General features: G+C 36.6%; 1 protein-coding gene across 1 annotated transcript; it reads left to right on the forward strand.

Moving 5' to 3' along the window:
- The first annotated feature begins 295 nt into the window (after positions 1–295).
- Positions 296–11,123, forward strand: LOC120414014 (SPRY domain-containing protein 7). The gene is made up of 2 exons (XM_039575030.2): positions 296–589; positions 10,036–11,123. The coding sequence occupies exons 1-2, from the start codon at positions 487–489 to the stop codon at positions 10,611–10,613; spliced, it is 681 nt and encodes a 226-aa protein (XP_039430964.1). The 5' UTR covers positions 296–486; the 3' UTR covers positions 10,614–11,123.
- The last annotated feature ends 2,306 nt before the right edge of the window (positions 11,124–13,429 follow it).

A 13,429-nucleotide genomic window follows, 5' to 3' on the forward strand; every position in this document is an offset into this window, starting at 1 on the left:
GAAAGTGAGTCTACGAGCTATCAATAAAAGTTCATTTTTAGAGCAGGATTAAATCCTTTTTTAAATTTATTTATTCAATGGTTTCTATCCTTGCCCATCTCTTAATAAAATATATTTGAAAAGCTGATAAAAAAGCGATTGACAACACATTTAAAAGCATAAGTGTTACTAGTGAATCCCAGATGTCTCTGTAGTCGTTTTCATTCTGCATGGTATGCGTTACGACTTTCACGAGTACCGTTATATTGAAGCGCCGTTATTCATTGAGTAAAAGAAAACTATTCTCTTTCCCGCAGGTCCTCAACAAAACATTGACAGTTGAGGTAAACAGAGCCGCGGTGAGCCAGAAAACGCTCGCCTGCAAAACGAAAGAACGAATTAAAACAGTACCGCGGCAAGAGGACCATATTTTAACGTAATTAGCCTGCTCGTCGATTGTGGGAGCCAATTTGGAGGATTGCTCGGATCAAGTTCACGGACGGAGGCATGTTTTGCTGCCTCAAGAACTGTCTGAATGGGGTACTGCCGCCTCAGACGGTGCAGATTCGGCGAGAACAGGATCCAATCCAGCTGGATACTTCACATATGGGTGAGTTTGTTGTTGGGCTGATGGAATGCCTGTATTTGCATGTATACCTACTTATGAAAACAGTGTGCCTTTTTTGTATGCTAAATAGTACGATAATATGCTTGATTGAACCATTTGAAGGTGGTTTTGTTTGGCGATCGAGAGTTCTATTGCAAGTATTGATTAAACAGTTACTGAAGTTGCATTTTGATTTACGTGGTCAATATTGAAGAATTCGACGACGTTTTTTCCGCTAGGTTCGCTGTTGTTCCAGCGGTGTTCGGAATGACAGCCCCCATACAGTTTGAGCAGTTTTTAGGGAAAAATCGCGTTTATAATGAAAAATCAAGCATTTTCAGAAAAGTGGGGTATTGCAAAGTGTGGCAATTTCGCTAACGATCATAATGCGTGGTGATTTGTAGTGATTAATTGTGACTGGTATTTTATTTAAACGACTTTTCTAAAAAGATGATCGATATTTTGGATAACTTGAGTCAAATGTTGCAAAAGTTAGAAGTAATGATGAAATATAATAAAAAAGTGTTTACACTTTACTTTTATTCCCGTTTGAGCAAAATATTGACCTTAAAAATGCATTTTGGTGATTTTTTGGAAATTTTTGGAAAAATTCGAAAAACTGGCAATTTTTTGAGAAAATTATTGTAATTATGCTGTAATATGACTCTAATAGTTTGTTCTAGCAATAATACACACATAAGGAGTATTATCAATCAAATAAAGCTTATTTAAATCAATTTTTCAAAAGATCTTTTTGGTAAATTTGAGGAAAAAACATGAAAACCTAACTCAGCCCCTATGATTTATACATCATTCGATTCGTTTATGCGATTGCCACACTTTACAATAACTTTCATCGACGTTAAAAAATATTTGAAGGAAATGAAAATCAAAAACTGCAAAAAAATAATATTTCCAAGCACGCTGTCATTCCGAACATCGTTGCGTAGTGCTTCTACTCGCCACCAGGATGCGTGCACGTTTCTGTCGAATCTCTCAATTGATCTGGTTGGGAGAAAATGACCTCAATACATCTAAACAATAAATCTTGCTATGCATCAGTTGGTCACATTTAACATTTGAGTTTGATAGCAGTCTAGATGGTTCTGCCTTATAACATTATGAGTCATATCTTTAAAATTAAATCCCTGGTCATAAACTCTTGCAAAAAAGCTATTCGTGGATCGTAGTCTGAAGATTCAAAATGGTGCTAGATACTCATCACGTAGATCTTTCTTAAACCGTCAAGTTTTTTAACTTGTTTAAATCAATGAATATGATGGATAAAATATTCTGAAAATTTTGTAAGGAAATCAGCACAGCAATAGTTCAACAAAAACTTCAGGTCAAAACTAGACCCACTAAGGGCATCTCCACCGCAGAGATCTAATTGCGTGGCAAACTTATCCGTTGGATCCCCAGTTTTGGCTTTGCTCCGTACCTAATGCACGTTTCCGCACCGCTGGGAGTTAATTTGGCTTCTGAATCAAGCCCACCGCGGGGATCTAATTTATTCATTTTCAAATTTTAGCCGTCTTGTTGATCAAAATCAATGAAACTATATTTTAGCATGATAGAACATGCTTCTAATTGCATTATATGTCCAATAGCGTGGCTCACGGATATATGAAAAAGACAAAAGTGTTCAATTTCGAACGCCTCAACCGGAATTTTGTAGCAATATGGCCCCAAAACATAGCCTGAAATTTTGAGCGCATTTGGTTAAGGTTTAGAACTTCCACCATTGACCTGAAGTTATAAAGAAATTTCAATAAATTTAATTTATTTATTTTCAACTTTTTAACTCTTCTTCGAGTATATTTTCCTATGCCCTATGAATTTTTCTCAAAGTAGTGGTTTCTTATAGGTTTCGTTCCGGGGAACAACTTTGTAGAACATCACAAAGCGCTAGGAATTAATCCCGGAAAGATACAGGCAAATTTTTGGAGCACGTTAAAATAAAATTCCTAGCTCCAAAAAATATCCTGTATCTTTTCAGGATCAATTCCTAGCGCTTTGCGATGTTCTACAAAGTTGTTCCCCGGATCAAAACCTATAAGAAACTTGAGAATAAGAAAATTTGATTGGGTTTTGGGAAACTTTATCTAAGAAGAGGTTAAAAGTGAAAATTTCCCATAGTAAATCTTTAAAAGTTTCATACTAACTTCAGGTCAATGGTGGAAGTACTAAACCTTAACCAAATGCGCTCAAAATTTCAGGCTATGTTCTGGGGCCATATTGCTACAAAAATCCGGTCGAGGCGTTTGGAATTGAACACTTTTGTCTTTTTCATATATCCGTGAGCCACGCTAATGTCCAAATTGATTGCATATATCATTAAAATATCATTTTCATAATTTTAAAAGAGTTCATCCGATTTGCTCCCGACATGTTTGCACCCCAACTTTCGCACCGCGGGTAGCAAAGCTAAAGCTAAATTAGTATTCGAGTTCATTCAGCGAAGAAAAAGTTCATCGGGGATCCGTCGAGTAGCCAAGATAGGTGCTCGAGAAGTCCCCGAGCTGCGGGTGGCAAATGTTTTCTGCAATTTTTTGAATTATTTGTATTTGTTTTGGTTGTTGTTTTTTTCTTCAAAAATGGCATAGTTGCAAAAAGGCGCATTTAAACAAGAAAATCTAAAAGAAATAAAATTAAAGTTTCAGTAAATAGATGAAGATGCTAGTGACGATGCATTTAATTTGAATATCAAATTTGAGTGAATATTAAAGAAATCAGGAGTTTGGTTCAAAACGACTTAAATTTAAATTGAGAAATTGTGGGAAAAAATATTTCTTTATATTATATGTTTAATAAAAACTATTTAACTACCTACATTTAATATAAGTTAACATTTTTAAATTATGTTTTAAAATTCAAATAAATACCAAGCGAAACAATGTTATTGGGCCAAAGTAAAATTGTAAACAAAGCGGAAACTAGTATCTTGCTAACGTCAGTTGAGGAGTAAGGAAAAATTCCGAATACCTACGTTTTTGTTATTTTATATTATTATTTTTTTCATTTCATTTAAAAATATTTTAAATAGTTGTACATAAAACTGAATGACATTGAAAGTGACTATGCTAAATTTATGATTTTATTTTAAAATTAAAAATACGAAATAAATACAAACGGAATGGTATGAAACCATGTTGACCTTGGTAGATAAGTGTTCAGAGTACCTTATGACGCAGTTTTCGACAAATTTTGAAAAGTTTTAAAAGTTAGTAAACTACAATTAGATACATAGCATTATTTTATTACATTGAAAATGTAATTTTCTTTCAATGAAAATGAGTTTGAATTGAGAAACAGATTTTTTGAACAATTTTACTCTTAAAATAGTTCAAATTATTATTGAAGCAGAATTCAAAAATATCTTTAAATTTATTAGAATTTTCAGTACCACAAGTTTTATAGTAAATTTGTAATTTTATTTATTCTTCTCTATATTACGAATTATTCAAATTACACATTCGAAGAAACCGTACCAAAAATGAATTTGACGTGATTGATAGTGATTACCCCGGTTTTTAAAATAACAATTTATCAAAACGCTGTATGAAATTCTTTTTTTTTGTGAAAACGTTCATGGACATACCAAATTTTTAAAACTTGTTTAGGAATTCTGTTACGAGAGGGATGGGGTCCAAAAATCTTTATTTTGCGTTACGTAGTAAAAGATTTTTGAAAATGTTTGATCGTTAAATGACTGGTGAATGTGTTCAATACAATCCAAAAAATTTGGATCAACTGCTCGTAATTTCATTTTTTTTACTATTGCTTTTATGTAAAAAAAATGTTAAATTTGAAAATAATTTTAATAATTCATGAAAAAATCAAACCTTATCTTTATCATTTTTAGTTCTTTCTGATTTAATTTTCAATATCTTGCTTTGAAATTTAAGTTATCTTGCTTTGAAATTTGAGTGACTGTTTGACATGAATGTCCACATTTTATAAATAGTGTTTGGATAATTTTGTATTTGAAGCCGACCAATATTCTCATGCAACATTTTTAATCTCGAGAAAATGCTATTTATTTCACTTTGACAGTTGGAACTGTTTTGCCAAGAGACAACAGGTAACCTTCTAATAAAACTCAAACGATAAAACAATAGCTGGCCGGGGGAGATAAACATTGTTGTTGGTTTAGTTGACCCACACACAAAAAAATATTACTGTAATGGCAAAAGTAACTTACTGTTTAAATAAAAAGTGGTCAAAATTTGCTCCAATTAAAGTTTTTTTCTTGTTTTGAATATGAAAACTTTTACTGCTACAGTTTTTGAAAATGTCATTGCTAACTGATTTAAAAGTTTTTACTTTTAATTCGACTACATAATTTCTTTCATTTCGTCGTTCTCGAGTAACCGTGTACGCCGAAGTACAAAATGTAAACAAACATTTTGGTAGTGTCGGTAGTAAGTGAGTTGTCCACGAAGCGAATCAAATCCGGACGCGGCCACAGCCCGGAGTCGGACGCGGACACCTTTGTGAGCCAAAACAGCAGCAGCGGAAGGTGGCTGGTGCCGGTGCGGGACGAGGTCAGGGGGAAAGTTGGTTTTCGAAAAAGGACAAGGCCAGCTTCCTGCAGGACCTGCAGCTGTTTCACGACCGGAGTTGGTAAGAAGGAAGCTTGGGTGTTTGGTGGCGTTTGTGATTAATTTTGTTTGTTTTTGTAGGACGCAGTTTATGCGGTTGCCGAAGTTCTTAGGTCTGGTTGTGGATTTGCACCGGTTGTATTCTATGGTGGTGGTGGCCAGGTGGACGAAATTGAAGTTGAAGCAGATTTACATCCGCTTTTCGAACAAGTACGATAAAGTAAATTTTAACGGTGAGAAGAAGGATCCGACGGAAGAGGGAAACGCCGAGAAGCGCCATAATCGGAGGTGGTCAGCGCGGATGTTGCACTCGGTGCCGGCGGTTTACGACCATCAGCAGCATTATGTGCCGGAAGTGATGACGGGACAGTGTGGGATGTCCTGAGGGTCCGCAGTCCATTTCTCGTTGCGGGACATGTTTGACGATTATTACCTAAACATCCAGAAGAACGAATCTATGACATTTCCCCGAAACCCATATTACCGAAGGGACATTTCCCCGAATGCCACTTCCCCGAAAAGACACTTCCCCTAATAGTCATTTCCCCGAATTCCATTTACCCGAATTTCCCATTTCCCCTAATCGTCCACATCCCCGAATGCCATTTTCCCGAATGGACCACAATCCCGAATGCCACTTACCCGATTATTCATATCCCTGAATAGTCATTTCCCTGAATGCCATTTCCCCGAACGCGGTCAAGCGGAAATGCCCGGTACCCCGGAGCGCGCGCGCTCCTGGGCACCGGGCATTTCCGCTTGACCGCGTTCGGGGAAATGGCATTTTAAAAGAAAAAAATTGAGGACAATTTTTATCACATCAAACAACATATTTAAAGGTTCGTATTGGCCTTGAATGATCAACTTTCTTTTTGGCTTCATTCAGAACAGAGGGGGAATTCAATACAAATTCAAATACAATGAATATTGTTACAGACTTTTTTTTATACATATATTCTCAAAACAAATACTTTTTTCTTATAGACATGATAATAATAATGCAATAGAAGTTTTGTTATTTTTTATGATTCAAAAAACATACCCTGCGATTTTCGTAGTACAGAACCCCGTACACACTGATCATTTTATTCACATTGCTGGTTTGGGATTTGGCGAAAAGTATAATCAACAAAAACTTTAAATAAAATTTGTACCAGTCTTATGTACCTATTTGTCCGATTTTTGAGTTCTTTGACAAAATTCGAAAAAAGACAAATTTTCATGCAAATTTCTCAAAAACAACATCTAATTATGTGGTTGAATACAAATGTTAATTGAACAAAAAAAATCTAGTACAGTCCAGACTTGATTATCCGAAGGCTTCGGAAAAATTTCACTTCGGATAATCGAATCACGAAAAAAAAAATTTTTTTTATGCCTATTTTTTTATTATCGAGCGTATGTCCCCTAAACTACGTTAAAGTGATTTAGAACTTTTAAATCCAAGGCCAATATGGCGGTGTTGAAATGTTGAATAAAAAATTTTTATTATTTAATAGGCAATCAACTATTCAAATTTGACTGAAATTGGGTTGCAGTACTCAAATTTGATGTTAAAAACAAGAAAAAGAAAAAAAACGAAAACAAAATTTTGTTCTTGATTCGATTATTCGAAGTCCCATACAAACCTTCGGATAATCGAACTTCGGATAATCGAAACTTCGGATAATCGAGGCTTCAGATAATCGAGTCTGGACTGTAATTGGGTCCTAAAATTAAGCTTAAATTTGTGATATTATTGTTCACAACGATAAGGCTTATTTTTCTAAGTACAATGACCCTTTGAACGACCGCAAAGGATTTAAAATGGATTTTTAATTCAATTTTTAAAAATTCACTTCACGGCCCTTCTTGGCAGAAAAGCTTCTACTTGACAGCTCGTTCCAAGGGGACCATAGTTGATCCATCGAAAAAATGTTGTCTGGCCAATTACTTTTTATTTGCATAAAAATGAAAAAAAAAAACCGTATCAGAAATGGTTTTTAATCATGTTTCATACCGTTGTTCATAAAAATTGACAAAGGGCTTTACTACCCAATTTACAACATTTATTCAACAGCATACCCGAAAAACTGTTTGTTCGATAAAATTGAGAAAGAAAATAACTGCTAGTCATGGAAAAAGGCTTTAGCGAAAATGATGATTAGGGGATATGAAAATTTAACTTTAAATAAACGGCAATTGGCGTAAGTGTCACTTCGGGGAAATGGCATTTGGGAAAATGGCCGATTAGGGGAAATGGCATTCGGGGATATAGCCGATTAGGGGAAATGATATTCGGGGAAATGGCATTCGGGGATGTGGCTGATTAGGGGAAGTGGTATTCGGGGATGTGGCCAATTAGGGGAAATGATTTTCGGGGAAATGGTATTCGGGGAAATGTCATTCGGGGAAATGAGCTAGACCCCAGAAGAACAGTTTGCACCAGTTCTGGATGGACCGTCTGTTCGAAAGCTGCAAGTCCTGGAGTTGACGTACTCGGATTACTTGCAGAGGTTGGAGCGAGATCCGACGAACCTGATCAAGAACATCTACCTGGAATACCGAAGAAGTCACCGGTGAGTATTGAGAATGTGTTCAGTGTCTCACCAATTTCATTTACTTTCAAACTCTTTCAGCAACTACCGCCCACAAACGCAGCTTCGGCGGGATGAACTTTGACGGCGAGTTGGAACATCTGTGTCATTCTCGAAGGAGGACGAAGTGATCGGGAACTATCCGTTCAGGCGCTTTACTTCCCAGCCGGAAAACGTCGACTTCCCTTCCCGAATCAACAACCAATGGCCAACTCCTCCAAGCCTGTCCTGATGATGGCCGGCAACGAGACCACCCTGTTCTCTACAACGCTGTCGCGCTCCAAAATGAAGGCCGCGATGTTGCTGCCCAACGAAACGTCCATCCGTAACCTGCTCAGCATGGGGCCTTCGGACGTGACCGGTGGCGTACCGTAAGAATCGGTTCAGCTTGGACGCGGAAGTTAGCCTACCATAAGCAGATGCGTTGAATACAAAAAAACGGAAGCAACTGTTTTAATATTAAAATATTGAAATAAAATCCATCACATTTTTCGAAAATCATCACTGTAATGTTAAATGTTATTTATTCATGCCATAAAAAGTTTCTTCTTAAATTAAAAGCAAAAAACTTTTACCGATACAACGATTTTGTTCCAGAAATGCATGGTAGTATCAACAACTTTCCAACTTTTAAATTAAAAAGTTTGAACTTTCTACGAATATTCACCAACGCGAACTTTTAATCCAACGAACGATCTTTTTAAATTTAGAGTATTTTTTCTTTGTGTGCAAACGCACTTAATTGAAGAATGTGGTTTGGTTTTGTTTTTGCAATAGGGGAAATTCTCGTATGTTTGGCAGGTTAGGCACTCGCTCCTAACTCCATCCAATTTGCTGATTTTCACTATTTAAACAACTAATTTTGCAAAACTTTTAATAGAAACTTGCTTGCTCACTTCTTATTGAGCTATTTATCACTCGATTTCAGATGAAAACGCTTTTAATTAGCTTTAATTGAATGTCAAAGTTCTGACCTGCCAACATTAGAGGCACGCTGGAATTAGATGCTGTTCCCCTAGTTTATCAAAATTCTGTTTTTTCAGAAAAAATGCAACGTTTTTCACTATGTGTGCTGTATTGAATCCCATTTTTAATTATAATTTAAGCAAAACAATGTCATTGGGTAAATTTGGATTTGCAAACACACAGTCGATCCTGCTCACGTCAGTGAAGGTTTACATTTGGAAGGAGCAGGATAGCTTGCTTGTTTTCAAATCCACATTGGTTCATTCAAAATGTTTTGCTTGAATTTTGCTTTTTACGCAATACAAAAGACCTTTTCAAATGTCCGACAGAAGATCGACAATGCGACAAATTCTCGCTTACTTTTTCAAAAGGTTCTATGTATATAGGAAACCCATGGGGCATTGGTTGTTTTGAAAAGGTTATCAAACACTGCCCCAACGCGACATAAACAAACTAACTAACACCCCAGATTGTCAAAAGTCATTTTTGGAAAATATCTCCAAACTCGAATAATTGAAATCGGAAAATCAAGCATCTCTCCTAATTTATACATTTACTGACGTTTACAAACTCACATTGACCCAATTAAATAGTTTTGCTTGAAAAAACCATCCGTCAGATGATTTGCTCTCGTTAGATCCCGGGGCAAACCTGAGTTTTGTTTAGATTCGGATGAACACGGATGAACTCGAAGCTAAATTAGCTCTCGCACAAGTACCGCGGTGGGCTTGACGCGGGTGCCAAATTAGCTTTGCAACGCAATTAGGTCCCTGCGGTGGAGATGCCCTAAACCTTAACCAAATGAGCTCCAATTTTCAGGCTAGCTTCTGGGCTATACTGCCCATGTTTGCATAAATGTCCCATATGTGAATACAACAAGCTAAGAAAAACGCAATGGAAGTTTGTCCCACATATAAGGCTACATGTTAAGTTTTCGCGAAAGAATGAAATTTCCTCCGGATTTCATGAAAAAACTACCGGATTTTTTTTGGCTTTTCTGAAAAAGCACACGATTTCGAGCCAAACTGCCTCAATAACTCAAAGAAGCAGAAAATGCATATGGGACATTTATGCGAACAGGGGTAGTATAGTGCTTGAAAATTACGGTTGATGCGCTAGAAATTATACCCTTTTGTCTTTCTCATATATCTAGAACTACGCTACTGGGCATTGTCTGGTCCCGCCCAAACATAGAAGCAAGCTCCTGGAGGATCGTAGATCTATAATTAGACTTCCAATCCCCTCAGGCCCTTGGGAACTCTGTCGTAGCACTCAACTCACCTTTATTCCCTCCTCTCCCCAGGCCACGAGGTCGTCGTGATAAAGGGTGGCCAGCGGGCTTGCGGCTCCGGTGGCGTCATAGCCAACACCCCACTGCTGCAGTCCAAATCGTACTTCGAGGTGAAGCTCCAACAGGGCGGCCAATGGTCGGTGGGACTCGCCACCCAGCAGACAGATCTGAACCAAACCAAGGGCGGCTTCGACAAGGAATCGTGGTGTCTTACCTCGGACAACGCCATCTACCACAACGCAAAGCCGCTGCACAAACTGGAGAAACGACCCGAGCAGCAGGAAAACAACGCCAAGCTGGAACTGGGATCGGATCTGGCCAGGCTCGAGTCCAGCGTGAGTTCCGCGCTTGTCAACACCACTGGAATACCTCAGGAGGGAGACACGATCGGGGTGGCGTACGACCACGTGGAGCTCAACTTTTATCTCAACGGTACTAACCTGAACGTCCCAGTGTTGAACGTCCGCGGGACGGTCTTTCCCTGCCTGTACGTGGACGACGGAGCCATCCTGGATATTGTGCTGGACAACTTTAGCTACAGTGTACCACAGGGCTTCGAGAGGATCTTGATTGAACAATCTCTGCTATGATTTGGTGACGTGGCAGTCACTTTGTTGATAATGTACCCTTCATTCCTCGTCTTTTTCTAAGGTCCAACTAATTACGGCTACGCGAACATGTTAACCTAAACTCGTTGACTAAATATTAAAATCCAAACATATTACGTCCATTCTACCGTATTATTTACCATCAGATTTCCAAAACATTTCTTTATTGGAAACGACTAAATATTAGCTAGCAAATTAGTATCAAACGGCTATAATCCTTTACAACTCTTCATAGCGCATGGATGAAAAATAAAACATAATACTAATAGAACGCAAGTATATTTTGCTAACAATATAAACGAGCTAACCTTAGAAACGTTTACAACACACAATTATTTTCCTTTGTACCTTTGCGCGCGTGTCATAATTAAGCTCTTGATCTAAACAATAATAATACCAGGCTAGATGTCAGGAAGAAACAGACGAAAACTTCAACGGCAGTGTGTATGAAATGTACTGATTGTGAATAAATACTATTTATATGAATCGAAACGATAGAATTTTTTCACTATCGAATCCTCAACGATTTGAAACTATTACCCCCTTGAACTTGAAAGAAATAAACCCTGGGACAGTACAGTGACCCTTACTAAGCATCAAACTATGCGTAAAATAATGAATAATCCTGCGCCTCCCTTGAAAGGTATGGCTCCAACAGAAAGTCATGGGAGCGCACGCTACAATTATAAAGTGCTTTCTTGACTTAAATGCTTTTGAGTTACAAACGGTTGTTCAATAAAAAATGAGAATTTTTCCATTACTTTTGTATTAAATAAGAAGAGGGCTTAACTTTTTTCTTTCTAAAAGAATTTCTCTATGATTTATTTATCTCTAAAATTCTTTTGCAGTACTGAAAGCAGCATCATGCGGATGGGAAGTACGTTTTCTGGCCAGACAAGGCGTCTTCCCATTTCGTCAAGAAAACGTTGAAATATTTTGAGCGTTAAAAGGATACCGTACGTGCCGACAGTAAGGAATCCGACCAGGATTAACCAGGGTTCCAAAATATCCAAAATATTCATTGAAGTTTTCTTGAAGATATTATTATTATATTTTTACTATGTGTCTGAAAAAAAATCTCAGTTTTTACTGAAAACCCGTTAGTTCAAAAGTCGTGCAATTTATTTTTTGCAATTCCGACGTGAAATTACTTACTTTTGCTGTCATTCTCAGCCGTCTTACGCCAAAAGTAACGGAATCAAAAAGTATTACTTTCAATCAGGGCTGTGGAGTCGGAGTCGGAGCCGGAGTCGGTAGAGTCGGGTCTTTTTGGGGACCTGGAGTCGGAGTCGGAGTCGGAGTCGTCAAAACTCGAACAGCTGGAGTCGGAGTCGGAGCCGTAGTCGGCTAAATTTTAAGAGCTGGAGTCGGAGTCGGAGTCGGAGCCGAAGATTTCTGATAACCCGGAGTCGGAGTCGGAGCCGGAGTTATCTTAAATTTAACAAAAAATATGTTTTTTTTTATTGTTCAGTATTTTCTATAGAACAGCTTAATTTACAAAACATCTTATATTTTTAATTGATTTATCAGATGACATTATGTTTTTGAAACTTTTTATTGTAATTGAAAAGCTCTAATTGTGTTATTACACTATAATCACTAAATGATAACCTCTTACCCAAGTATGTAGTATCATAATTTAAAAAATAATAAAAAATATTGGTTATGTAGTCAGACATATCAAATTGATTCTTGAATGCTTCCTTTTGCCTATATTTATGTGCCTTTTCAATTCAAATTTGACCAAATTTCATCCAGTTATTTCTGAAAAAAGTAAACACACAGTCATCTTTTACCCCGATGGAATATGTCTTGGAAGTTTTAAGTTAAATCATTTTTTAGGAAAAAATTACGAGGTACATAAACAGATTAAAAATAGTAATCACTGTTTTTGCAAATCGAAAAAAGTCACTGACAGTTTAACTTTTGTAACAAATAATCAACGATAATAACAATCTCTTACTTGGAACTAAACATGCGCATTTTGTTTATAACTGAGTACAAGAAAATCAAAGTGGTGCATTTAAAATAATTGAAACTAAAAAAAAATATCAAAACAAGCTGCAACAAATTTTGAAATAATCATTGATTGTTGATGTTGATTTAAGGTAAACTATTTTGATATCGTTGCAAATTATCGTTGAACAAATCTCAAGAATTCAGTACAAAAATGAACTTATAAAAAAATGTGTAGAACAAAATATAGGATTTTAATTCATTTTTCAAATATTATAAAAAAAAACAAAATCAAAATATTATCAACTGGTACGAATTTTCTCATACTATTTGTCCCACGCCAATATGACGGAAGGTGATAATCATTGCATATCAATGTACCTTAAAAAGATGAAATATTTGTAACCTAGAAAATATTTTACTTGTGGATATTTGTTTTTTATTATATTTTAAGTTTTTCATATATTTTGGTGGAGGCGCAAGATCATTCATAAAGCTTCGTTTTAGGTGAAGATTCACGAAGTATCGTGCGCCTCCTTTTCAAAGTATATAAAATTTTAAAATAAAAATAAATTAAAAATTTCCAGGGTAAAATATTTTCCATGTCACAGATATTTGAAGAGGACATCTTAAGCGTCCTTTCCACGAAGAAATTGTTTAGATATATTGATTTGCAATAATGATCTCCTTCAGCCATGGCGTGATGTCCATGTACGTCTGAAAAAAAAACAAGAAAAAATGTTTCGTTTAAAATTGTCATTTAAAAACAAGGTGCCTGTCACTGTGCTTCTTACCAATGTCAGCCTGAAAGTGAGCAAATTGAATTTTAATGTTCAATAGAT

This window comes from Culex pipiens, chromosome 3 (assembly GCF_016801865.2).
Source record: "Culex pipiens pallens isolate TS chromosome 3, TS_CPP_V2, whole genome shotgun sequence".
In the NCBI taxonomy this organism is placed as follows: domain Eukaryota; kingdom Metazoa; phylum Arthropoda; class Insecta; order Diptera; family Culicidae; genus Culex; species Culex pipiens.